At 41.6% G+C, this 27,883-nt stretch overlaps 1 protein-coding gene across 1 annotated transcript; it reads right to left on the bottom strand.

Moving 5' to 3' along the window:
* Window positions 1-92: 92 nt before the first annotated feature.
* LOC131898045 (cytochrome P450 3A25-like) lies at window positions 93-27,530 on the bottom strand. Its single transcript, XM_059249097.1, is given in 14 exon segments — window positions 93-216; window positions 5,646-5,808; window positions 7,404-7,630; window positions 10,233-10,393; window positions 12,110-12,176; window positions 12,294-12,421; window positions 18,472-18,508; window positions 18,511-18,622; window positions 18,856-18,944; window positions 19,193-19,306; window positions 22,698-22,797; window positions 24,053-24,105; window positions 26,644-26,737; window positions 27,460-27,530. Coding segments are annotated over 14 exon segments (1,491 nt in total). The 3' UTR covers window positions 93-141.
* Between the last annotated feature and the right edge of the window lie 353 nt (window positions 27,531-27,883).

Here is a 27,883-nt window from a genome sequence, read left to right as displayed (position 1 = left end):
ATGAATTATTGAACACCTACTCATCAAGGGCAATTAAGCTGATTTAATTCAAAGGCAAATTAGATTCTCTGATGTTGGGTGGCACAGCCTCCTTGAAGAACAGCTGAAATCTTGCGGGAAACCCAAGCTCCATTTGTGATTTCACCTTGACACAACTTTCAGGATGATGGGTTTTTCTGGTTGAAAAATTGTTCGCTTGCTTAACTTCAAGGGTATCTGTGGTAGTTGAAGAAGCGCATTGAGAAAGAAAGAATGAGCCAGCAATCACAGAGCAAAGCACAACAAATCCATTCAGGACAGCGGTATTTTATATACATAAAACACTTTGGGCTTCATATGTCTTGAATTCTTTATACATACATTTTCATTAGGATTGGGTAGTGAAAACACCCAAGTTCATGCAATAAAGTCATTTTGGAGTAATTATTGTATATAGAACCTGAGGGGGAAGAATATGTTGACCCACGTTCTTTATTGATTCGAATTTAAGTGAAAGGGCTGAGTTTTAAAATTCTGGATCACATTTTAAGTATGTGGAAGGCTGTTTTTGATAGGCAGTATAAAGGTAAATTTACATTTGTTGACATGTAGAAGATAATCTTGAACAGATATCAGACAGTGCAGCTCTGTGGGCACAACTCAACTTCTCAGGCCAGTTGTGCCTGTCCAGTTTAATGGCAGGCAAGAACTTGTGATGTTTCCTAACATCTCCTCTTAGCCCCCGAGGGTAGTATGAATGGGGAACTTCTGAGTCATTCAGTGTTTCCACCAATCATTTTACCTCAGTCTCTTCAGCCTTATGGGAGAAGAGAAGCTGCCAACATCTGGTCTCCGTAGATGGTGGGGAAACAGTTATCAAGGAAACTGAAGAATGTCAGCTTATGGGAAGCTTTCAAGATTAAAGTCTTTGTCTGTCCATCTTTCTGAAGCACTGTATAGACAGGACAGCTACTCAGCTGCCCTGGGTGACAAATGAGGGGATAACGACCTCTCTACTAACGGCAACATATAAAGGACAGCTGATGAGAGGAGCTGAGTAGCTACATACATGATTAGAAATTAGCCTTATCCAGGGGGATCGGTATCTGTCCCTGGTCTATAGGCAGGCTTCTGGAATCTGGTGCCTGTGGTGTGATACCTTGCACAGCCTTGGTGCAGTGGGAAGGAGCTTGGACCTGCCTAGGCTCAGTGTGCTGAGCTCTGCTGACTCACCATGGGAGACCTCAACTTGGGGGATGTGGGGTTGTGGGGTGGCTTGGGAAAGAGGGCTGGGGGGTGGGAGGAAGAAGGAGGCGGGGTCTGTGGATAGCATGTGGAGTGAGTAGAAAATTTCTTAATAACGAAAAGTGAAAAAAAAGTGTAAGATTCTAGAGCAAGCGGGTAATGTGCATGATTCTGTGCATTACTGTCACATCAGCGTGCTCTGGTCCCTTTTAGGCAACACTGAAAATGTGGTTAGTTATAGCTCAAATTGGTTTTATGTCTTTTCCCCTTTAGGAAACATGTAAAATGAACCCTTTATTCAACAGATATCATCTTGTGCTCTGTGTTTTAGCTCAAGAAAAATAAAAGGCTTATCTATCATTACAGCTTTGGTATTGAGAAGATGAAAGGCTATCTGGGTCTGGTTTTACCACATGTATCATTAAAATATTTGCCAGCTACAGAGAATTTTCCAGCAATTCCATAGCAATGACTCACATGCTCTTGTTATATGCTGAAGCTGTTCACAGCTGGGACAGCAAGAGCGATGCACAGACACAGGCGGTGCACACCAGGAATTGCATCACCCACCGCTGAAGGGCAGCTGCTTCCTTGATGGGACCCAGACAGCTCTGGCTTCACAGGAAAAGTAATACAGTAGATATACACCCATGCTGTGAGATGGTCTGCATGTCAAATTGCTCTGATTGGTCAATAAATAAAACACTGATTGGCCAGTGGCCAGGCAGGAAGTATAGGTGGGACTAACAGAGAGGAGAACAGAGAAAACAGGAAGGCAGGGAAGACACTGCCAGCCGCTGCCATGACAAACAGCATGTGAAGATGCTGGTAAGCCATGAGCCACGTGGCAAGGTATAGATTTATAGAAATGGATTAATTTAAGATATAAGAACAGTTAGCAAGAAGTCTGGTATGGCCATACAGTTTGTAACCAATATAAGTCTCTATGTTTACTTGGTTGGGTCTGAGCAGCTGTAGGACTGGCAGGTGAGAGAGATTTGTCCTGACTGTGGGCCAGGAAGAAAAACTCTAGCTACAAATGGTGCCCAACGTGTTGGCAAGTGTTTCCACCTAAAACCTGAGAAAAAAGATTCTAAAACAGAGCTAAAAACAGTTCCTAGTTGTCTCTTTCAAGCTAGCGGCAGCCTGCGTGTTTGAGCTACTACGGTGGGTTCTGGCATGCACGCTCAACCTGCAGTATGGCGGGAATGAGGCCTCTGCAAGTGGCACATTAAGCTGTGTGGTGGATTTAGCTTTTGCTAGTACAAAACAACAAAAAAAGAGGTTTCTGGGCTACACGCTGCTTTGAAAGAAGCATAGACCCACTATTTCTGAGAGTTGATGGCTCCCAGAGCTGGCGGAAAATGTACCACCGCCATGTTAGGAAGCTGAAGTGGGCAGAGCCAGCAGCCACAGAGACATTTCAGTCTTAGAATGCTGCAGTTTAAAGCAATAGGTTCAAGGTAATATAAAAAAATAAGCCACATAAAGATGGCTACCACACAGAGAATCTGGATTTTGTTCTCTTTGATATTCATAACTGAAGAAAAACATTTGATTGCAAAAGCTGTTGAGTTATGCCAAAATGTATATTTTAAAGGTACCTTGACTTCAAAATTTGGATGTAAGGATGTGTTGCTTTGGAAAGGAGGCTCTGTTTTTGTTTCCACAGAAAGCAAGAGGCTATGGATTTGTTCCAGATTAAGATACATCAGGTTTGATCAGCCAAGACCCCCTGAAAGGTCTCTGATGACACCATGGCCCAGATGATCCAACATCCAGAACCATTTTAAGGCAACTGGCTCAGATGATACACCCTCATGGACTACTCTATAATCCTAAAATTTTCTTTGTGTCCCCATAAGATACAACGCCCCCCTCCAGCAGGGAGTAGTAAGAGAAGCTACGCCCAAATTCCCAAATATACCAAGCTGGCTTTGGAGATGTGTAAAAGTTAAAACCTTCCTCTTTAAAAAAAAAAAAAAAGAAAGAAAAGGGAAGTGCTGTGGGATGGTCTGTATGTCAAATTGCTCTGATTGGTCAATAAATAAAACACTGATTGGCCAGTGGCCAGGCAGGAAGTATAGGCGGGACTAACAGAGAGGAGAACAGAGAAAACAGGAAGGCAGGGGAGACACTGCCAGCTGCCGCCATGACAAGCAGCATGTGAAGATGCTGGTAAGCCACGAGCCATGTGGCAAGGTATAGATTTATAGAAATGGATTAATTTAAGATATAAGAACAGTTAGCAAGAAGCCTGGTACGGCCATACAGTTTGTAAGCAATATAAGTCTCTGTGTTTACTTGGTTGGGTCTGAGCAGCTGTGGGACTGGCAGGTGAGAGAGATTTGTCCTGACTGTGGGCCAGGAAGGAAAACTCTAGCTACACACCCAGAAGAAGTGTTGGATCATAGGACCTACATGCTGTTTTCTCTTATATTAATACACGTACCATTTTCATTCTATATTGGGCAACATTTAACTTGGACTATGTTATAGCAGCCACACTCAAATAAGTGTGGTGTGTTGATACTCTCTGTTACTTTCATTTTCATACTTCATAGACTTAGTATGCTTTGCTCTTCAGGGATTCATAAGCCAGAGGCTTGGGTCCTTGGTGTCTCAATGGTGCAACCTTTCAAAGGTGAGGCCCGGCAGGAGCTGTCAAGTCATTAAGGGTGCTCTCTTCAGAAGAGGTTCCTGTAATTCCTAGGAGGCTCTGGCTCATTTCCATGAGAGAGAATTGTTGTGTAGAAACTAAATACATGCGTGTTCTGTCTTCCTGGCTTGCTGTCTTGTCATATGATCCTCCCTCACAAAAAGTTGCTGACTGGAACCGAGGCAAGTGAGCCACTCCCCAAGAGGCTGAATTGATGAGATAGTCTACACTCAGACACTCATATTCCAAACTCTAACTACAACCAAGCTGTATTCCTAATAATGTAACCAGTCATAGATTATACTTTATGATAGCAAGAAGAAACTAAGACTATTAGGAATGAATTTATTCATATTAATCTTGATTGTCTCTTCAGAAATCTCTATGCTTAATTGGGCTGCTTCTTTGCTGTGAAGTTAATTAAATTCCTGTTCTATTTTATATATTAACTTATCAGTTGTATGTTTTTGAAATGTTTTACTTGTCTCCAGAAATGCTTTATTGTTTCTTTTCTTGTGACATAACCTTGAATTTGATGTAAACTTTATCAACTTGATTGATTTTTTTTGCCTGTGTTATGGAAATCATGTTCAGAAATACTTTTTTCAGAAATTAAAATAGAAAACATAAAAAAGAAATTAGCCTTATCATTTATTGCTTTATTTGGAAGTAAAGACAATTGACCTTTAAGTTTGGGGAGAGGGCAACATGTCAACTTTTCTAAGTGTATTGTTTGTGTTTTAACAGCATGCATCTATTCTCTCCAGAGATACACACACAGAAGGATAGGCATATATGCCCATGTATGCTTACACAAGCAAATTTAAAATATAAAAATAGGTTAAATGTATATTTAAGAACTCCAGAACAGTTGTAAAATACTCCTTAAAATATACCTAAGATATTCACAGACTTCCCAGCAAAGCAGTCTTGGTAGAGTAAGTAAATGAAAATAAGGTGAAATTCAATGACATAATTCTTCAGTGCAGAGAACAAAATTGGGTGCATTGCCTTTGTGATGAAAAGAGGCTGCAGACATCACTAGAGCAGAGGAGTAGGTGGGCCATGGCCAGACAGCTCATTTGAATGGCTTAGTCACCTACTTCAACTTGAAGAATAAGGCCAGAATGAAGAGTACAGACAGTAGAAGAGAGACTTCAGAGAACATGAAAGAAGTCTTCATGTAGCACAGTTATGAAAATGTGAGATCAAATGGTCAGGATGGTCATGAAGGGTTGAAGTTCTTTATATGCTATAGTAGTGTCTGAAATCACTGTTCACTGCAGCCAATATGGATCTCTTAAAGCCATGCTCTGGATAAATCATTTCCAGGTATCTGAGATGATTAGGCACAGTGAGTTTTTAAAGTTACAAAGTTAAAAGCAGAGCTAGTGCCAGGAAGCCCTCTGTTCACAAACCACAGCAAGGTGATCATTACGAGCTATGAGTATGTGCAACAGTTTCCCCGTTTCCAGTTAGTCACACAATTTACACCTGGACTTGATCTCAAAGACACTATACTTAATCATGTCATGCTGATCAGCATGAACCCTAAATAATTTCTCTGTTTGTGCTTTATCCAGACACAGACTTGCAGCTCAGAATGGAAGGTCCTTAAGCTCATAGGTCAAATCCTGTATTCCATACAAAGCAGCATAATATGATGAATGATCAATTTCCCCTTTCTATAGGTGAAACTCTAAATTAAAAAACAAAAAACTTCCAACTAAATACGATTTATAGAGAGAGTTTTCTGCCTCACCTGTGTTTTCTCACAAGGCTGGAGGGTGAAGTTCTGCAGGACTCTGACGACAGCAAGTTTCATGCTGATGAGGGCAAACCTCATGCCAAGGCAGTTCCTGGGTCCATTCCCGAAGGGCAGGTAAACATAAGGATTGATGCTGCCCTTGTTCTCCTTGCTGAACCTGGAGACAGAGTGGGGATGCAAACGAGGCTTTGGAACATGAAGACCCAAGAGCTCCATGTTTGGAGTTCTCACACCCTCAACCAGGATGGTGCAGCTTACATTTGTGGACTTGCAACTGAACTCTTGCTATGGATGTCTCACTTTAAGAATTTTTAGTCAGGGGCTGAAGAGATGGCTCAGCAGATGAGAGCACTGGCTTCTTATCCAAAGGGCCTGGATTTGATGACCAGCACAGGTACCTGACACTGTCTGGTGACCTTTTGAGGCACCAGGTACATGTGATGCAGATACATACAGGAAAACACCCATACACATAAAAAAGAATAAAAATAAAGGCATTGTAAGCTAATGGTCTTTCTATGTCCCTTAAAATAGAGGAGCCTCTGATGTTGAGCTGAGCTGAGCTGAATGCGTATAGAGAGGAAATATATGTTTAAATACCAAAATTCTTTCCAGGATGGGTATATGTTCCCATTCTGAAAGACATGTCAGAATTAGAGTGAAAAGTATGCTACTGCCTCAACCTTCAAGAAGGCAGTTTCTAACCAAACAGACAATGGGAAAAGTTCTTAAAGCTAATGGTAAATTTAGGAACCAGCATAGAACACATGAAAAAAGAACAAGAATCCTATATGTAAATTTAGATATCACTTGTATCAACTACTGCCTAGTCACCAAATAAGACATATACGTATATGACAAGATGTGGTATATAGGTTAGTGTAGCGGCTTTCTTTGGCCTGCCAACCAGCTCCCAAATCATGTTTCAGAGACTTATTGGTTATGAACACTCAGCCTTATGCCTGTCCCACTAGCTCTTATAATTAATTTAACCTGTTTCTCTTCATCTACATTTTGCTTTGGAGCTTTTTACCTTGCTTTCATTCTGTATGTCCTACTTTTCCATGACTTCTTCCATGATTGACTGGCTGGCAGCTGCCTGGCTGGCTGGATCCAAGCATCTGCCTCTCTTCTCTTTCTCTCTTCTCTCTTTCTCCCCTCTCCCCCAGCCAAGATTCCTCCTCCTACTTATTATCTCTGCCCACCAGCCCCGCTTATCCCTCTTTTGCCTAGTTATTGGCCGTTCAGCTTTTTATTAGACCGATCAGGTGCTTTAGGCAGGCAAAGCAACACATCTTCACATCGTTAAACAAATGCAGCATAAACAAATGTAACACTTCTTTAAGTCATTAAACAAATCCAACATAAACAAATGCAACACACCTTAATATAGTTAAAGTAATATTCCACAATAGGTTAGTGTTTAAGTAATTAATGATTCATAATACAAGTAAAATATACTAGCTTTTGCAAAACCTTTACGCACATACAAATAAATCCTTGAGGACATATTTCACTATTAATGGAGCTAAGGTGAACATTTTGGGACTCTGAATGACCATGAATACTTTTTTTTCTTGTATGTTTTTGCAGCATCAAGAATCATCACTTTGTAATTTTAAAAGGTTTAATTCCCAAAAGACATATAGATGCAAATGATACAAAATCACATATATGAAATTTCCAGTAGGCAGCATAATAAGTTTAATTTGCCTGATTCCTAGTGGGGACTACTACCCAAGGCCTCTGTACCTTTCAGGGCAGAACTCCTCAGGCTCTGGCCAGTACTCAGGATCCCGATGGAGAGGATAGGTTGGTACCATAACTATAGTTCCTTTGGGAATGAACACGCCATTGATTTCCACATCTTTCTTTGAGATCCTTTCTAGCCTGTTAGCAGCCGGGTACAATCTGAGAGTTTCATTCACTACCATGTCCAGGTATTCCATGTCCATCAGGGCATCATAGGTGACAGGTGCCTGGGAAGAAGAAACAGATGTTTCCAGATGAGGTTTGGACTCCAATTTCAATTCAGTTTCTAGTGCTATTGCATGTCAGAAGCTGCAAGGACTAACCTCCATTAGTAGATCTTAGCTTTAATAAATCATTCTGCACCTATGATGACCTTTATCCTGATTATGGCCCATTAGGATGTAAAGTATACATTTTAGCAGAGGAGCCATTTGGGACACTCCCATGTCCAGATCCCCTCATCATCATCACTGTAGTGCTCTGATTTCTTTCCCATGTGAGCACATATGACCAATATGGCAGTTACACTCAGACAAAGTGCCCTGGTGTCAAGGTCTCATCTGCATAGACCAGTCTACAGTAAGGAAATAACACCATTGCAAGGAACTACACCCACTCTTGGTCCATATCAGGCTTTTTGGACTGTTCTGGTTTTGCATGAGTGTGTGTGTGTGTGTGTGTGTGTGTGTGTGTGTGTGTGTGTGTGTGCATGTTCATGGGATGTGGACGACTGCTGTGCACTAAACTGTATGTGGAAGCCAGAGTCCAACCTTCCTCTGGGAGTCCACTTTATATATGTTTTTTGAAACAGGTTTTCAGTGGCCTGACACTCATCAAGCAGGCTGGGTTGGCTGACCAGTGAGCTCCAGGAGAAGACAGGCTCACACTGTCTCTGCCTCCTCAGTGCTCCAATTACACCTTTTCCCCACGTGGATTCTGGGATTCAAACTCAGGTCCTCACAAAACAAGCATTGTATGATTGAGCTGTGTCCCCTGCTTCTCACACTAGGCAACACCTGCTTGCTAACTCCCTGTGGGGTAGCAGGTATAGCAAGTTGGAAAGAAAGTTACAGTGGAGACTTCTGGAAAGACCCACACTAGAAACTGCCCCTGTGTGTGAAGAAGAGTCAGAGCAACAGGAAAACAAGAAACAAAACAAATCTTTGTCAAGGAGAGAGGAAGAGCTTCAGAAACACAAAGGAAGTAATAGGACATGGAAAACTCATGGTGGGAAAATGGATGATTCACAGAAAAGAAACCAAACTGAAGATGGATCTGGATGCCCTGCTCCCCAGTTCCAGGGTAAGGGGAAGGCAAAGCCCCTCCAAAACAACCAAGAGGCTCTGGTGAAAGGGGCAGGGAGTCCTCCCTCCAGGACACCCCCACAGCCTCCACAGACTTCAAACCAATGAGGAGTGTGCTGAGATGGGGGCTGACTCCTGCAACTGTGAAGAGGAATCCCACTGTCACTCTGGATGATTCAGAATGGAGACGCCAGCTGACATCTTTATACAGAACCTTCCACTGGAAACTGAATTCCTGCAACCGTGAAGAGGAATCTCACTCTCACTCTGGATGATTCAGAATGGAGAAGCCAGTTGACGACTTCATACAGAACCTTCCCTCGGAAACTGAACTGCTCAGGGAGGAAGAGAATCGGGACCAATCACAGGACAGGGAGGCTGAACTTAATGTGCCCCAAACCTAGGATAAGAGATTACCTGAGCGACAGTTATGGAAAGAGTCAGGATTAGATACTTAGGAGCTTAAAGTACATGTGGCCGGAGGCTGAGGAAGTAAAGTGCTCACTGAGAGATATCCCCACCATCGATTGTCCTGACCAGGTCTCCATTAGCCACCCAAGAGGGTTGGACTTGGAGACTCCCTGAGGGATTTGTCCAGCACACTGCCTGTAATGCCAGCTCTGGTCAGCAGAGGGCACTGACACTCAAATTACAAGAGTGATGCTAACTGGACTCAGGGCTTCAGACAGGAAGTAGTCTGATACACTATCAATTCCATTATAAAATATAGGAAAGAAAAGACTCCCCTAATTCACACACACACACACACACACACACACACACACACACACACACACACACGCCATGCTATCCGACTGGACAGTACAGCCATTGAGAGTAGTGTCAAGTCAGCCTGCCAAGACCAGTGAAGGCCAGCCTAGCACCACAGATAGCACAGACAGCACCCGAGGACATCAGCAGAGATAACTGTCTAACACCTGAGTGACTGGTGCTTACCCTTATGTATCACACTGGTTTTCTGTGTTTTACTTATTACTTACTTATTGTCACGGTAGAAAACAAATACACCAGAGCCAGCACTGTAGTAGAGATCATGTATTTCATGAGTGGAGAGATGGTTGAGAATTTAAGAGCACTGGCTGCTCGTCCAGAGGTCCTGATTTCAATCACCAGCACCCACATGGTGGCTCACAACCATCTATAATGAGATCTGTTACCCTTTTCTGGCCTACAGGCATACATGCAGGCAGAACACTGTATATATATATGTATGTATATATATATATATATATACACACACACACACACACACACACACACACACATATATATATGTATGTATATATATATTATGTACATGTATAATAAAAATCTTTTAAAAAGAGATTTGTGTTTTTACAGATTGCATTCATCTCCTATGTCCCTCCCTTTGTTTCTCTTTTAGACTCTTGCTGGTGGAAGAACCATTGCATGGCTCTCTGTAAACATTCTCATTGCATGTGATGTGACATGTTCTTGTGAATCCTTTACCTCTGCCTTCCCTCTCTGGGTACCACCCACTCACCTTATTGGGCAGAGCTCTGTCAATCTCGTCCTGAAGTTTCTTCTGCACAGCAGGGTGGGTGGCCAGTTGATACATCACGAAGGAAATGGACGTGCTTGTGGCTTCATAGCCAGCAAAAATGAAAACAACTGATTGGGCTGTGATCTCCATATCAGACAGAGCTAAAAGGAAATGAACATTTCATATAAGGAAGATCAAAGCAGGACATCATAGTTGAGATGAAAAGAAATTCAAATGGTGCTCCCAGCTGTCCAGGAACGAACAGAGAAAGGCAATCCATCGTCCTTGGGACTGAATTCCACTCTGGTGCCCCCCTGTGGCCTATCTGTCCTGTTAGACCAGACTCACCACCACAAATATGTAATTCCACCCACCACACATTGTCCTCATACATACTTATAAACATAAAAGAAATACAGGGGTTAATATAGACTGACAACTTGAGAGGATCTATGATCACCTAGGAGACAAGACTGGGCTTTTTTTTTTTTTTGGTTTTTCGAGACAGGGTTTCTCTGTGTAGCTTTGCGCCTTTTCCTGGAACTCACTTGGTAGCCCAGGCTGGACTCGAACTCACAGAGATCCGCCTGGCTCTGCCTCCTGAGTGCTGGGATTAAAGGCGTGTGCCACCACCGCCCCACAGGAAGACCCATCTTAAATGTGGGTGGGACATTCCATGGCCTTGGGTCCCTTACTGAGCAAAAAGAAGATTGAGAGATAGGCAGCAGCATTCAGCTCTCTGCTTCCTGACTACTAATGCCATGTGACCAGCAGCCTCCTGCTGCTGTACCAGGACTTCCCAGCCATGATGGACTGAACCACTAAACTGTGGGTCAGAATAAACCTCTCCTTAAGGTGTTTCTGGGGTATTTGGTCACAGTAACAGCACGAGGGACTAGGACAAATACCTTAATATTAGTAAATGGGAGACAAAACAGGTGGGAAATGATTGAGTGTCTGTCCTGCAAACACTTCACTCTGGTGGAGGAGTGTACACAAAAATGTATAGGGAGTCTCTGTACTTCCCCTAAGCTCTGCTTTGACCAGAAAACACTCTAAAATTAAAGTCTCTTGTAGCAATCGAAATGAAAGAACAGATAATGGAAGGCTTCATGAGGCCACATAAAGGGGCCCCAAGTGGACATGCCTGACAACTTGAAATGCAAACTAATCATAAGAAGAAAATAACAGGGAATGTAAAAGATCACACTGCTGGAGACAAATGAATATATTTTTGAATGATATTTTATACAGCAAATAGTAAGGCTTTAAAACCCTTCCTGTGATGGGTAATGACTAGAAATATGGAATAAATATGAGAAGTTTAAAGCTATTCTGTGGCTATAACAGTAATAAAAGTTTATGTCACAAAGCTAGCATGGAGGATGTTATAAAACCAGGGGCCTGAAGAATGAAGAAGAGCAGGGTATATAGTTTCCCAGATGCTATTTATATAGAGCAGAATAAATTACAGATGAAGTTATTGAACACTATTTCTCCACTCACTCCCAGAGACCATCCTGACTGCTGGACAGTGTGCTTCCTGATTGGGGTCTAGGTGCAAATTCCCAGGTAGAGATCCAGAATCAGTGGGATTGGAAAGGACTGAGAATCAGACTCTTCTCTGACAGAAGATACAGCACCACTGAGGACTTCTGGGCATGAAATGCTTCTCTGTGGCTGCCCTACAGGCTCTGGTTAAATTATACCAATGTACTTTTAGAAAACTCCTGTGGATATTAAAGATATCATCCATTGCTTGTCTTTCTGAAATTTGGCAGAAGGTTCTATTCTGGACCACCCTCCCATGCACATGTCCTGACACCCTTTTCTCTCTGGACTTCTTGATCCAAACATGGTGAAGCATCCTGGGTTACCTTTCAGGGACTCTTTGCCTTTGGAGTTCTGAGTGTTTATCATCAGCTGAAGAAAATCCACTCGGGTCTGGAAGCAGAAAGAGAAATGTCCACAATGGAAAATTAGAGAAAGGGTACAACAGACATGTTCACAGCCTGATACATGATCAAACGATGAGCATTCTGACACAACACCACATTTTACCTTCTGATTTGTTTCAAGATGATTTTGCTTCATCTTCTTTACAAATTCACAGAAAAAATCCAGTAGCCGGTTTGGGAAAATAGAGATACTTAGCATCTCATATAGTGGAGTAAGGAATGGAAACATAACTACAGAGAAAAGAAGAGAAAGTGTAAAAAAATCTGCACTGAATTCTTATTTACTTATTAGAAATCAAACACAATTTCAGCGAAGTTCCAAGATCCATTTGTATTTCAATTTCACTCAAAGGAAGTACCAAAGTGATGTTAACAAATAGTTATCTATTTATAATACATCAAGATGTAAAACACTCAAGATATGGGCTAGAGAAATGGCTAAGTGGTTAAGAGCATTTGCTGCTTATGGGAGATCCAATTTGGATGCCCAGTACTTGGCATTGAATGGTTCATAACTGCAACTCCAGCTCTAAGGGATCAACTTCCTCTACTAGACTCCAGAGGCATGGTACTCACATGTACATACAAATATATACACACAATTAAAAATAAACAAAATTTTAAAAATAATATAGGAAGAAATATTTGTTATTGTTTGATTGCTTCATATATGCAATGAAATAACATATTCATTCCACTCCCTATATTTCTTCTCCAGCTTTTCCAGTATCCCCCTCAAGACATCCCTTTCACAAATTTATGTTGTTGTTTAATAAGACTGAAGTGCTGTCCTCTTGGCCCCATGGCCATCCACTGAAGGATGGGAAACTGACCAGTGGCCACATCATCAAAGAATGATTCTCTCTTCCTTAGCAGCTATCAAATGCCAAACATTCTTCAGAAAGAGGTGGAACCTAGAGAGCATCTCCCATATCTATGGAGGGAATATTGGTTGGCTTGATCTAGTGTAACTGCTGTGAGTGCGAGAGTGTAGGAGCCATGCATGTCCATAAGATGATGTTCCTCCTTACCTTCCAGTGTTTACATTCTTTGTACCTACTCTTCAATGGGCATAAATTTGATAACAGTGCATACATTTTAACGAAAAGTGGGTCAAAGATCTACATCTAAGATGGGTGTGGTAAGCACAACCCCTTAATCTCAGCATTCTTGAGATAGAGTCAGGTGGATCTCTGTGAGCTCAAGGACAGCTGCTCTATATAGAAAGTTCCAGAACAAACAGTGCTATGGGGGATCAACTCCCACATTTCCCCCCAGCGTACTCTTGAGGAGAGTGAAGTGAGAAATATTTAGATAGAAGGACAGAGGGAAGAGAAACTGATAGAAACAAAGAATAGCCTCAGGAGGGCCTGGATTCTTCTCCACTGGTCCCTTGTGTCTCTACTAATGGGTTATTAATAGGAATGCCAAGGGGAGGAGCAAAGACTACCACCTAGCTCAGCCAAGTGTAGACCCTTCTAATCACCTAGTAACCATGCACATGGTCAAGCAATCCTCTAATGCAGCCCTGCTGGATAAAGCAAACTCAGATCTCACTAGGAAATCTTTGTGGGCCTCCACAATTCCCTCTTCTAGATATAATAAAGGGCCTCCCAGACCCCTCAGATAGACTGTGCCTGTCTTAGGTCATCCTTCTTGATTAGTTTCCTTACCTGTCATGGATAAATACTTTCCATCAAGCATACTCTGCCTTATGTTGGAAGCTATCAAAAAGTAAGTTGCCTGTCTTTGACTACCAGCTTCTGACAGGAGTGGGTACAGAGCCTAACTCAGCTGTGACTCAGTTCCCTGTTGAGCTTGCAAACATCTACCTCCCAGTAAAGGAGTAGAGTATAATAAAGATGGAATATCCTTTTTTAAAAATGTGTCTAAGGTGATTACAACAGTCTTAGCTGCACCAATCCCTTTTCTAAATCAAAACTCTCTCCTAACAGATGTTCAATAAAACTTTCAAGAGAATGTTTTGATTCCCAGGAGAAAGCAATCATTTCAAATCACTTCAAAATATCCACTCAAGTAAACAAAAACCCATGCTAATTATAAAGACACTTTTAGATGTTTAAGTAGCAGGAGAATTTCTGTACAAACTAACTCAATTGTGGGAGGCCTACCTCTTTCTAAACAGAAACAGAGGAAGAGTGGAAACTTTTAGGAAGAAGACAGAAAAGCTCCCCTAATAATGACACCTTCACTTAAGTTTTCCAGGGGCCACTAAGACCATAAAATTGTATTTTGGCTATCATAAAAAGTGTTCAAATATATCTGAAGAAAAAACATATTCCTTTAAATATTAATGTTACCTAATTTGTCTAGACAGATATTGATGGAGTAATAAAGACAATTCTAGTATGAACATGACTATACATATATACTTTTTACAAACTTATATTCAACATTTACACTTTTTACAAACTTGTATTCAAAAGGGAAACTCTATAGGACTATTTTACCAACTTTAGCACATATCTAGAAGAGATTTCTTAAAAGAAATATTTTTTTTTTTTTGGTTTTTCGAGACAGGGTTTCTCTGTGTAGCTTTGCGCCTTTCCTGGAACTCACTTGGTAGCCCAGGCTGGCCTTGAACTCACAGAGATCCGCCTGGCTCTGCCTCTGGGATTTAATCCTCTGCTGGGATTAAAGGCGTGCGCCATTTACCCATACTTATATTTAAAATCAAACTCTATTAGCAAACATCTAGAAGAGATTTCTTAACTGAACTATTAACAAGACAGAAAGTATGCAAATCATTTCTAAAGCTCAGAGTTTGTAGTCAGCTTTGATATTATTCTGAAAGTTTTCTTGAGAGTTTGAAGTCAGAGCCTAATTTATCAGTGGTTCTAAGCTTGACTGAGAATAAAATTTCCTCTTCTTAATTTTTAAAAGCTGTTTTTTTTAAGATTATCATGAGTGTTTTAAAGTGGTTTGTTGACAAACTGTATTATCATTTTAATTGCCTCCTGACAAGCAAGTGGTTCACCTGTTTCTACTTCTCAGTAGGGAAGGCTAAGCTTTCTAACATTGTTTGGGAAAAACAGTGCATTTTGAGCTGAAAAAAAAAAACCACACGGAAAAAAAAACAGTTTTTGGACCATGTACTACTGGCATGTCTGTCACAGACTTCATTTATCAAACTGCTTTTCTGTATATCATCATCCTGTTACAAATTACATTATGGACTACATTTCCCAAGCTGTCTCTCACTACATTGTCAGGCTATTATGAATGAACTACATATCCCATGCTGCCTTTCTGGGTCTGGGAGAAAACATCCTATTACACAGTCTGTTTTCATGCTGAAACCAAAGTCAAATTTTTGCTGTTATCCCAGGAGGTTTTTGGCTGCCCTAAGCTTACATTAGGACCCCTGCATTATCATTTGACAGGTGTACCTCTCTAATCAGAGTTTTTTTTTTTACCTGATACTGATTCCAGAGTGTGTTATGCCTGTCCCTGTGCACTCAGACAGGCATTTGTAGCCAGAAGCAAAAACCTCAGCCTCACTAGGTCAGGGAAAAGGAATGAGAATACTTGAAAAAAGAGCTTTTTTTTAGAAAGTTTTTTTCCCTGATAGAAAAAAGAAAAGAAAGAGCTTCTTTGGCAGCTGTGGGTGCTGTGTAGCCTCACCTACCAACTTGGAGCTTGCAGTTGAGCAGGCAACTCTCCCCATTCCTGATGGACTTGTTTATATGGCCAAATTTACTCTCAGCTTTTCTCATGCTGTCATTAGTGCTAGAACTTAGAACTTGTCTCCCTCATTTCAGGGAGGCTTCAATGCCTCACCTGCTACATTCATGCCACAATCTTCTCCTCAGATGCTGTTCCACTCTGGGGGGGGGATGTTGTCCCTGATCAGCTCTCCCCCTGCACTTTCCTTGGTGTCTCTTGCTAGGCTGTAGCTGCAGAGGATTCTTGCTATTGTCTAAAGTGTCTTCTGTTTTCCTAATACCAGCTTGAATGGGAGATAGGACTAGCAGAGAGGATTTGCCCTGTTCAAAGAGGTTTTCTGTTTTGTTTTGGGGTTTTTTTTCTAGAGCAATTACAGGTGATTTTCCCATACTGATAGATGTTATTTCCAAATGAGTTAAATTTTTGCCCTTAAAGAAAGAGAAAAAATCTGAGAAGGAAAGACTCAAAAATCTTCCAGTTTTTTAGAGAGAGATTACTAAGTTTTTCACAAGAAAGCTTAAAGTTTTGAGAGAAATATTACTAAGTTTTTTTCCAAGACTTCTGTTCCCTAAACTTTGGCTTCATGGCCAAGAGGAAACTAATTCTGATGGTATGATGTTTTCATACAGTAACGCTATCAGTGGAGTGAATTGTTTTCATTTCATCCACATCTATCTCAGGGAAAATTCTTTCCTTTGCCACTCAGGACTCAGATTTAAGCTGTATACAGTCCAAAAGCTTCCACAGGAATCTTTTTCTGCCCATTTTTCTCATAGTATTTTTTTTATAACTCTGATTCCTCCAGGAGTTTGCATTCATAGTCCCACAGCTGGAAAAATCAAGGATGTAGTATCTCTGTCTTGTTGCTTATTTTATCCTAAGTTTTTTCTTATACCATATTCCTATATCCTACCTTATATTTTTTCCTTCTTTCTTTTCTTTCTTTTTTTTTTTTTGGTTTTTCAAGACAAGGTTTCTCTGTGTAGTTTTGGTGCCTGTCCTCAATCTTGCTCTGTAGACCAGGATAGACTCAAACTCACAGAAATCTGCCTGGCTCTGTCTGTGACTGCTGAGCTTAAGGGCTTCCACCACCACTGCCTGGCTTTGCTCTAATTTTTTTCTACACTATATTCCTACATTCTACCTTACATTTTTTCCTTAATTTTTTAGATAGAAATTAAAAGAGAGAAAAAAGAAAGAAATCTCGATAGAAAGATACTTGCTGCAGCCTCACTTGGGCATTTCTTTCAGCTACCTTACTTTTACTCCTGAAAATAGAATACCCTCGCCTTTAATTTTTTCAACATAACCAGACAGGCCCAAACTTCTGGCAGGGACCTTCTCCCTTCTTTCATCAAGTCCCTGGTCCAATCACCTAGTAACCATGCATATGGTCAAGAAATCCTCCAATGCATCCCTGTTGGATAAAGCAAGCTCAGATCTCACTAGGAAACCTTTGTGGGCCACCAAACAGGGCTACATGACCCTGTATCAAAAAAAAAGTTTAAGGAATGTACTGCCCAATTAAGATGAAACTAAGAGGAAGTTAAATGTTCATAACCTCAGCTCTGACCATGTGACTTAGAGATTAAAACACAGCACATTATGATATTGTACATCATACAGTTTTAAAATGTGTACTTCAAAGGATCCCATGAAAAACATTAAAAGACACCTCAAAATAGAGAAATATGCCAACTATAGTCTGTAAAGTGACTGTTATTCATGACACACATCAATCTTACACTCAATGGAAAGCACATAAACAATTTAGCTATGAAGGAGCAACAGTTGAACAGATATTAATCTAAGACAAGAACATCTCCCAAGTGGGGAAATATAATTATCACTTGAAAAAGCACAACCCAACACTCATGCTGCTATACTATTGAATGTCCACTAGGGCATCTGGAGTGAACATCATGGAAATAACAACACCAAGTTTTGAATGGGAGTCTTCATGAACTCCTAACCCAAAAATAAAATGCTGCATCTATCAAAGAAAAAACTCAGTTGCTCAGTAAGTCAAACACAGAAGTCCTATGTAATTTACTAATCCCCCCCAAGTGCCTACCCAGAAAAACATGAAAACAAATGTTCAATTATAATCTCAGTTGTCAATGTCCATGACAGATTATTTGCAGCATCCCAAATCTGAAAACAATTTGAAGAACCATCAGATGGCATGGAATTTGTTATGTCTACAGACCATGGGGTGACAACATATGATTCTGTTGAATATATTGTGTTAACTGAAAGAGGCTAGTCACTAAATCCTACATATTCTATGACATATTTTTATTGTTTTTTATTGCAAACCTGGGAATAGGCAGATCTACAGAACAGTGAACGGGTGTTTCTTATGGCAAGGGGAAGGGAAGGCAGGAAAGTAATGGTACAGATTTTCTTGGATAAAATATTCCCTGGCTTGACAATGTGATGGGTATACATTTGCCTTGTATGAGCAAAAATTGAATTACATGTTGTAAGCAGGTACATTACTTTTATATATGAATTGTATCTCAGTAATGATAAATGATATTATTTTGATGATACTATATGAGGGAGTAAGAAAAAAGGAAGTAGATACTTACATACAGAGAGAAGAAATGGGTTAAGCAATCCACACTTGTTAATATCTTCTTGGCTTTCTGCACAAAGGGATCTTCTGGGTTGTTGAGAGAATCTACATTCACTCCAAATGATGTGCCAGTGATCACATCCATGCTATAAGCTCCAAGGCTACTGAGGAGAGAGACATGGGAATCAATGTCTGCATCTGAGGCAGCTCATAGTTCCAAGCTACCCAGGCAGGAAGCCACACAGTCAGAATCACATGCTGGATCATCAGTGGGGTCTAGGCTCCTATCACACTCACACATGGGGCCTTTACCTGGTGTTGGTTTGCAGATGTCCCTTTCCTAGAGTTGAAGGGACACTAAGGTACTTACAGTCCCATCAACTGCATCACCACTTACTCTTTTATGGTGATGGGCTTCCCTCTCTCTTCTTCTCGTCTCAAGTTTTTCACCAATGTATCTCCATACTGTCCAATGATGGGGAACATCTAAGCACAAAGCACAGCATCTGTAGCTAAATGAGGAGACTCAGGTTCCAGAAAGAAAAATCATCCCCACATGTAGCAATGAGTGGGATGTTACAGTGGATTTTATAAAGGGTCCTCTGGGCATGAAGACAGAAGACCATCTGATAGGAATTGTAACTCAGAGGATCAACCCTTGGAAAGGGACTGTGGGCTTGTTTTCTACCTGTCTCCAGATTCATTGCATAAGTAAATGCCCTCTCCCTCATCACCTCTTTGAGTTTTCCACTGGTGAAAGTTGGAGACAGCAGTGTTCGAAGTCTCTTCCATTCTTCATTCTCAGATAAGGTGATGGCCTTTTTCATAAATCCCGCTGGACCAAAAGTCTAGTTCAAATTGAAAGCCAATTTATCTTGCAGAAGTTATGTATATGTCCACAGCCACAGAAAATATATCAAACAAACATCATTTGTTTAACAGATAGTTACTGATCCTAAGTGGCACGCCCACTTATGATTCATTGAAATCAAATCACAGCCTATATAATCATGAGTGTCACCTATCATCAGAGCATGGCTTCAAATCTTTCTTTCAAAATCTCTTCTTAAATGGAAACCCCTCTTGCAAGGCAAAAGGTGTTGTTTGGAGCAGGCTGTAGCACAAGGGGCGGCTCAAGTTCTCAGGCAGAGGGTGCTGTGGTAGCTTTTAGAAGCAGTTGTTTACATAATGGGGAGTTTTCTGCTTTTGCAGCCCCTGGGGAAATATATGCATGTTCCAGGGAGAAAACTTTGAAGGCAGTGGTCTTGCCCTGAGAGTCACAGAAGAAAGAGTCTTCCTTGTGGCCCAAGGACCGTGGTACCAATAGGGTAGATTCTGTGAAATTTCTTGTTGAGAACTGAATACAAGATGGCGCAAGTATCTCCATTGCCCTACACTAGAGCTTGCACAGAAGGAACAGGAATAGTGTGGGTTGATGGAAAAAAAACTGAGATACCAGAATCTTCCTTTCTGGGAACATATGAAAGCAACAGGCCCCTACTATAAAACTGAAGACAACAAAAAATGTTGTAATTCAGACAGTTAAATGATTATTATGGTATGTTTTCTAAAGCTTGGATTTTAGAAAACATCTCATACTTCTATACATAACTTGGTTAAGGTAAAAATAATTTCAGACTGTCTAACATATTGCTACTGTGAACAGACAGCCTAGACACAGAGTGTAAGAATAAAAGGTCCTATGTTTTGTAGACCCTGAATTTGTAACTTCCTGATTTGACAGATGCTGTCCAAAGATGTTTCAGGAAGACCGTCTGTTTTGTATTTTGCTTTTCCATGTTGAACATTTAATGAGGAGATAAAAAAGAAATCTGGGGCTCTGATGTTAGCTAAATGCCTAATGTAGTCAATATGCTATATAAATAAAGAATGTCTCCGGTTGGGGGGGGGAGAGAGAGAGAGAGAGAGAGAGAGAGAGAGAGAGAGAGAGAGAGAGAGAGAGAGCGAGCTGCTGAATCCTCCGATGTGAATTCAGTCCCCTTCCTCTTTGGGACCTGAACCCCACTGAAGCTGGACTTAAAAGTTCTTCCAAGGGAGTAGAAAAGAAAAGCCCTACAACATTCTTCAAGGCTGTTTATAGTAGAAATGGACTCAACTGGCCTTAGAACCAAGAGATAGAGAGGCTCAGAGACTCAGAGGCTAAGAGCACTTGTCGCTCTTGCAGAGGACCCATGTCTGGGTCCCAGTTCCTGCATGGCAGTACACAGCCATCTGCAATTCCATGATATCTGACACCCACTTTGGACCTTCACACATGTATGTGGTATACATATGTATATATAGGCAAAACACCCATACACATAAAATTAAAAAGAAATTACATGGTCTTGGGATATTGTTATCTTAGCGTAGTTCTGCAATATGTTTACCAACAGCATAATCAATTGGAGAGCTGTTGTTTTTAAAATTATGGCAATTAGAAAAAATTAAGAATTGGGAATGATGTCAAGCATGGTAGCATACACCTTTAGTCCCAGTGCTGGAGAGGCAGAGGCTAATGGATTGTTGTGAGTTCAAGGACAGCCTGGCCTATGTAGTGATTTCTGAGCCAACCAGGTCTATGGAGAAAGACCCTGTCTCAAAACAAGTAAACAAACAAATAAGCAAAACTGAATTGATTATGGAGAGAAAATTTATACAAAGCCTTAGCCAGGTTCACACTTGATAGCGAGAGCCTGAATGTTGGACCCTCCAACCAGGAGCAGTTCCGAAGGCTCCTCTCACCACTGTTATTCAGTACTATCCTAGAAATGCCGGCTAGTGCAATAAGGTAAGAAAATTCAAATGAAGACATGCAGATTGCAAAGCAATGAGTACAAGTGTCCTGATTTTCAGGCACCTCCATTATCCATGCAGAGCACACCAAACAGCATACAGAATACAGGGAATAAAGAAGTGAGTTTGGAAAAGTCATAGGACACAGAGACGTCACATAATTCAATTGAATTTGTACATAATTGCAATGATAAGTAGAGAAATATTGAGAAAATGATGTTATAGCAATAACTAGAAATTAATTTTTTTTTTTTTTGGTTTTTCGAGACAGGGTTTCTCTGTGTAGCTTTGCGCCTTTCCTGGAACTCACTTGGTAGCCCAGGCTGGCCTTGAACTCACAGAGATCCGCCTGGCTCTGCCTCCCGAGTGCTGGGATTAAAGGTGTGCGCCACCACCGCCCGGCTGAAATTCAAATTTTAAAGTATGAATGTAACAAAATATGTTTTGGGTCTTTTATCTAAAATTGTCTATTTGGCAAGCAAAGGCAGACTAAAACTCAGAGAATTACATGCTAGCCATGGATTAGAAGACACAACCCAGTAACAATATTTCCCCTACATTTATTTCAATTTTATCAAATCACACTGAGCTTTCAAATTCAGACAAGAATATTCATAATTTGGATAGAAAAGCAAAGGTCCCAGAACCAACCAAACAATTCTAAAAAAGAAAAATATAGGAGTAATTAATCTACATGAGCACTCATCAAGAAGGAATGGTCCCCATAGAGAGAAAACACCGTGATCAATTGATTGAAGAAAATAGATGAGAAAGTGTCCCATACATGTAACAGGACTGGTAATTTTTGGAGGGAAGAACTTTTCCCAAAATGGCATTGGAACAATTGAATACGCATGGTACAACAGAAATCTTTACCTGACCTCTGTTTCTCATACCAAAAAAAAAAAAAGATTATAGACGTAAATCTAAAATATGAAACTACATATTATCATTAAAAATAAGAAAGTTAAGCAAAATATTATCAAATTTGACCCCAAAAAATTCCATAAAATGCATCAGACACTGCCAGGAAGAAAAGACAGGCTTCTTATGATCACACCACATGTTTAGAAGAAAGTCCCATGGTGAAGGGACAGTCCTGTGTCTTCACTGTGTAGCTTCAACACTAAACAGGATGTGCAACAATGTCCAAAACACGACACAACACACACACACACACACACACACACACACACACACACACACAGAGAGAGAGAGAGAGAGAGAGAGAGAGAGAGAGAGAGAGAGAGAGAGAGAGAGATCAGGGAATGCCACTCAGAGGAAATGTAAATAAACTCCCAATGATGTCAAAGCTAATTTCATTTTAGTATACTGGCCGCAATATATTATATTTATACTCATGCAAAAGACATTACCATTTACAAGAACCAAATTAAAGTTTAATGAAAACAAATCATTATATTTCCTAAAAAGGACACCTACCCGACGGTTTGTGAAGACTGAGTAGCATTCTTTCACCAGCACTGTTTTGATGATCTCTGGATCTGTGATAGCCAGCACAGGCTGTCGACCGTCATAAAACCTGAGGTGGGAAAACAGGGTGGACTGAACCTCAGAAGATGGATTCTACAGTTGGAGTTACACCCAGGACTCCAGACTCTACCCCTGAGGCTGTACAGGCCACACTGCCAGCTCTATAAAGCACAGCAACATGAACCCCTACTTCAAGTTCTGACCATAGAAGACACTGGAATTGAATGAAGGGTAGTGTGGCTGAAGCAGGGGAGAGATACTTAGGAGAAAACAGCTCTTCAAAGACATCTTTAGTAAGAATGAACACTGAAACATTGGCTAAGGTGAGGCAAACTCACATGGTTATTGCCAATACTATTCTTTTGTGTAAATAGTTCAGTACCTGGGTTGGAGGTGTGGCTCAGTGGTAGAGCCCTTATCTATAAAGTGTGTGGCACTGGGTTTGATCTCCAGAGATATAAAAAATGGTCGATGATTCCAAAGTCAAAACAGAATGTATCAGTGGGAACTTAGAGACAAAGAACTCAGTGTTCCTAATACTGTTGCAGGAGCAGTTGCTTTGGGACCACCAGAGGGCAGCACAGCACAGGCTTGGCATCGGGTCACGTGGCCTCAGTAGACCCTGTGACCAGGCCTGTGGTTTCTGAGGATGAATGAGAGGAGATGCAGAGACAGAGGCTCCTCCACTTGCTTGTGTCTCACAGTACAACGGTGACACCTCCTCCAACCTCTCACCAAACCGCCAGCTGTTCTGACAGGGAAGGGCTGTGCCATTGGCTCAGCTACTCTGGAACCATTGAAGACATAGGCTCAAAGGAGAACACAGTGCTTTACAAATACCCCACATCTCTTCTTCAAAGTCATCAGAATTAGATATACAGGGAATATCCATGTGTTTTTCTAGTAAATTTAATATTTTAATTGCTCCACATGTTTTTAGGATATAGATGAGTTCCTAATCTACTTTTGTACATCTCCCAGTGTATCTTTCAAAAGTGAACATTACTTTTTATGTTGATATAAAGGAGTTCTGGGTTTGACTAAAACTGAATTGGTGTTGAGATGATCATGCATTTCTGAGCACATATTAGAAGGTTCTGAACATTAGGTGCAAAGACATGGAGTCTTGGAGCCCTTGATTAATCAGTCTAGAGGATGTCCTAGTAGGGAATACACCCATGGAATTCTTGCTGTTCAAATTCACAACTGTGATGTATTAGACCCTGGCAGGACAACCTCCAAAGGCCTTGTCCTCATGAAGTGGAGTGCTTCATTCAACAAGTGGAAGTTTCCAGAATACTCACCCCCATATTTTCCCATACTTTTTATAGCAGTCTATATCAAATTTCCACAAACCCTGGAGAAAGAAATAAAATTCAATCCATTATTGGCCTGTATACAGTGTATCCTTCTCTAACTGGGGTGCAAATGACTCAAATTCCGTGAAATCAGGCTTCCTGTCCCTCACCAGGGATTAGAGGCAAGTTCTTATTAGAGACACCTGAAAGGACAGAGGAGACTAGAAGAATTGTCTGGAAGGGAGAGTTTAAGGCTGGTCTTAAATTTTCTCAGTGTTGTATCTATTGAAAGAACTGTCGCTACTTAAGGATACCAAGCAGCTTCGTGTCTGGGTGTGTGTGTGTGCGGGCTTGGGTGCATGCGTGTGTGTGTGTGTGTGTGTGTGTGTGTGTGTGTGTGTGTGTGTGTATTGTCCTTGAAATCCTAGAACACACTGAAGTGTTCCTCAAGAATCCAAACTAAGGGAATGTGTATAAACCTCCCAGGGTGTACACTCTTCTATCTCCTGGTTCAGTATTAACCCATCGTTTTATAGTACAGAACTGATAGAGTGAAGCCAGACTTGTTGGCACACAACTATAACCCTGGCACTCAGGAAGAAGCAAGAAGATGGAAAAGTTGAGGCCAGGGTGGACGTCATCTCAACATCTAAATGAGGGGAAACAGAAGATCCACAGCTGGCCAAGGTGCAGAGAATAAGAAACTGCAGAAACTGCACTAAATGAGATATCTCCTCTGTATAATGATCTCCTTCCCTTGGCACGGGGGCAGAAAGACTGCATGAGCCAGAGACAGAAAACACTACAACAAAAACTGTTTTCAAGGACACAACAGGGCATTTGCACATATGAACTCACAGTGACTGTGAAAGTGTGCACAGGATCTGAGCAAGAACAAGCCAGACAAACCCTAGCATGGAGAGGAGAGGAGGACATGAAGTCCCCCCTCCCCCACATCTGAGGAGCTTTTGGCAATTGGCCAGGGCTGGGAGAGGAACAGTTAGTTTTCCTTAAGGATGTGGCTCATGATAGATCAACCACAATCCAGTGAGTGGCTATATACACAACTGAGAGTATGTAGGAAGCACAAATCAGACTCCATGGGTTACAGAAAAATACACAAAGTGGGTAGGTAGGGAAGGGCTAAGGATGTGGGGGGAGCTTGGGGTGGGCAGTGAATACAATCAAAACGCATTGCATGAAATTCTCAGAGAACTAATGAAAATTGAGAAAACGTAAAAAGGAAAATCAAAAAATTAAGAAGCGATAAAAAGAAAAGAGAGAGAAAATGGGAGGGTGAGAGGAGATGATGGGGAAATTATGATGGAACACAGGAATCAGTGAGAGGCCCCTTTCTACAGCAGGACAGAGCAAAGGAAACACTAGCTCTGAGTTTTCAGGCCAAAGGTGAAAAGAGGAAATGTTCTGTCATGACATCATATCTGTGACTTAATGCAAAAGAAGATTCAGGAAGGGAAATGTGCTGGGGTGATTATGAAAAATGTTCCCCTTTCAAGGGGAATGGCCTTAAGGCTTTCTCAGGCAGCCATGGGGCAATAGAGGTCTCATTTAGATCTCAGGCCTGCAGTAAGCATCTAACTGTAAAACTTGGACTCTGACAGGCAACTGGAGTATGTGGGGAAGGAAATCCTAGCAGAGAGCAGCTGGCTCGCAGGCTCTGCTGATGGCCTTCAGCATCTGAGCTCATTACAATCTAGCCAGATGCCAGCCTTGGCCGACCGACCAAAGTCACAGAGAATCACCAACATTCATGGTCCTTGTTGTATTTATGGTGCACTTTCAGTGTCTCTAAAGATTTGATAAAATCATCCTTCCTGGGATGATTCTATAAAGGAGTCTGCCTTCGCTTTGAAAAGCAAAAATTCATTTGCCCTATGGTATCTGAGGGTGAGAGACAAGCACTAACTTGTTTTAGTTGAACCACATCCTACTCAGAATGTCCTTCAGGGTGCTGTCTTGGGGAAAAGAATCAATGCAGAACACCATTATTATGTCAAACCTTCAAAAATGCCCTGGGTATTAAGACAGTATGGAGCCATTGAAGTAACTGCAGGGACACAGGAGTCCCTGAGAGGTTTCTGGTAAAGGGGAATTCTCTGTAGTCAACACACAGGCATCCTGATCCAGGGATGCTGCAGAGCTGGCCAGCAGGAAGAGAACAAGTGCTGCTCCTGAGCCCAGTGTGAAGTCTGGTCTAGTGCACACAGGCTGCTGTGGTGCTACTGTGACCAGGCATGCTTTCCCATGAGTGCTGGCTAAGGACACCTGTGCCTTCCTGGAGGCTCCACTAAGGAAAACCCCAGACTTCTCCTGCTCCTTACAGTCTGAACATGAAGTCCTGAACACCGGGCTCTGATATGTCTGTGGTCACAGCTTTCTAACCACAGCTGCAAATATGTCAGCAAATCCTAAAGGGAAGCCCGAGCACTCTCCTATTTGGACACATAGTTTCCAGTGGTCTGACACCCCAGAACTTTTCCCCTAAGACTGGTGTTTGCGTCTATGGAACTGATCCATACACAGATACACAGGAAGTCGCATCCACAAGAAGAAAAGAAAGCTCAAACAGTACTCACATTTCGGTAGCCCAACATGGTGCCCCAAAAAGGCAGAGGTTTGGGTCCAGGAATGCCGAGCTTCTTAAAAATCCCATTAGGATAGGTCCCATATCTATAAAGTAAAAGAACATTTAAGCATGGTGCAACCATCAACGGAGACCCTCCCTCAGGATCTGTGCTAGCTGTCCTCTGCTCTAAAAACACAGCACTGAGTCGGAAATGGTTCTGGATACTGCAAGACAAAAAACAACTTGAGTTATTCAGAGGAAGGGTGTGTCAGGTGAGGGTTACAGAAAAGAGGAAAGAGTGGATGCCAACCCTCCTACAATGTCTAGGATGCATGATGGGAATTTGTGTAAAGCATGTTAGGGGATGAGAGAGAGAGTGAGCAATAGACATATGTGTGCACAGGGGAGAAGCCTTACACACATTGGTGCATGCTGAAGAAAGCAAGGAGGCAAGGACAGTGAGAAGAAGTTTAAGCACCTCCATGATCTTGGGACTCCCCAAACTCAGAAGGGCTGTGGTGGCCAATTGTTTATGAGTTCTCTGAATTGATTTTGGTTAGTCTAAGTGCAGACTGGGAGCCAACTCCATCTTCCCAGGAGCAAGTCTTGTCAAAACCCTCTGAGCCATGAGGTAAGAGAGGGAGGGAGTCAGAAGGGTAGGAGCTCAAGGGATCAGCAATAATGTCAGTAGGAACTGCACTATCAAAGCCTCGATTTCAACTTCTCCTCCATGTTCTCTTCGGATGTTCCAACAGGAAAGGAAAGGGGGCCTGTGTATCACCCCAACTCCAGTTACAGATAGGGAGAAGCTTGGACAGCTACTCACATGTAGAGGAGCACCAGGCTGATAGCCAGCAGCACCCAGGTTTCCATGGAAAGGTTGGGGATCAGCTCCATCTCAGCTTTCCTTCAGCAGTTCTGGCTCCAAGTTTCCCTCCCAGCTGAGAGTCTTGCAGGGCTCCCCTGCTGTGCCCAGCTGAGATCCAATGAGGCCAGTCTGCAGTGTTTATGTGCTGAGAAAGGAGGAGGAGTCAGCGATGCAGCCAGTAGAAAGTCATCCCTTGCACTGCCTGAACTTGGAGAACTGAGATGGCCTTTTCAATGACAGTTATCAAAAGTTCATGCACAATCCTACTCTGACCTCCTTTGAGTACATATTCCAGGTGAATGTTTGTTCTTCCAGAAACTCAATTAAATCCATTGGCACTAAATTTCTTCTAATTTGCAGGTCTCTTTGATGCATGTTCTCA

This window comes from Peromyscus eremicus, chromosome 23 (genome assembly GCF_949786415.1).
Source record: "Peromyscus eremicus chromosome 23, PerEre_H2_v1, whole genome shotgun sequence".
NCBI classification, from domain to species: domain Eukaryota; kingdom Metazoa; phylum Chordata; class Mammalia; order Rodentia; family Cricetidae; genus Peromyscus; species Peromyscus eremicus.
The sequence above is the reverse complement of the archived record's forward strand: the minus strand, read 5'-3'. Positions and strand labels throughout refer to the sequence as shown.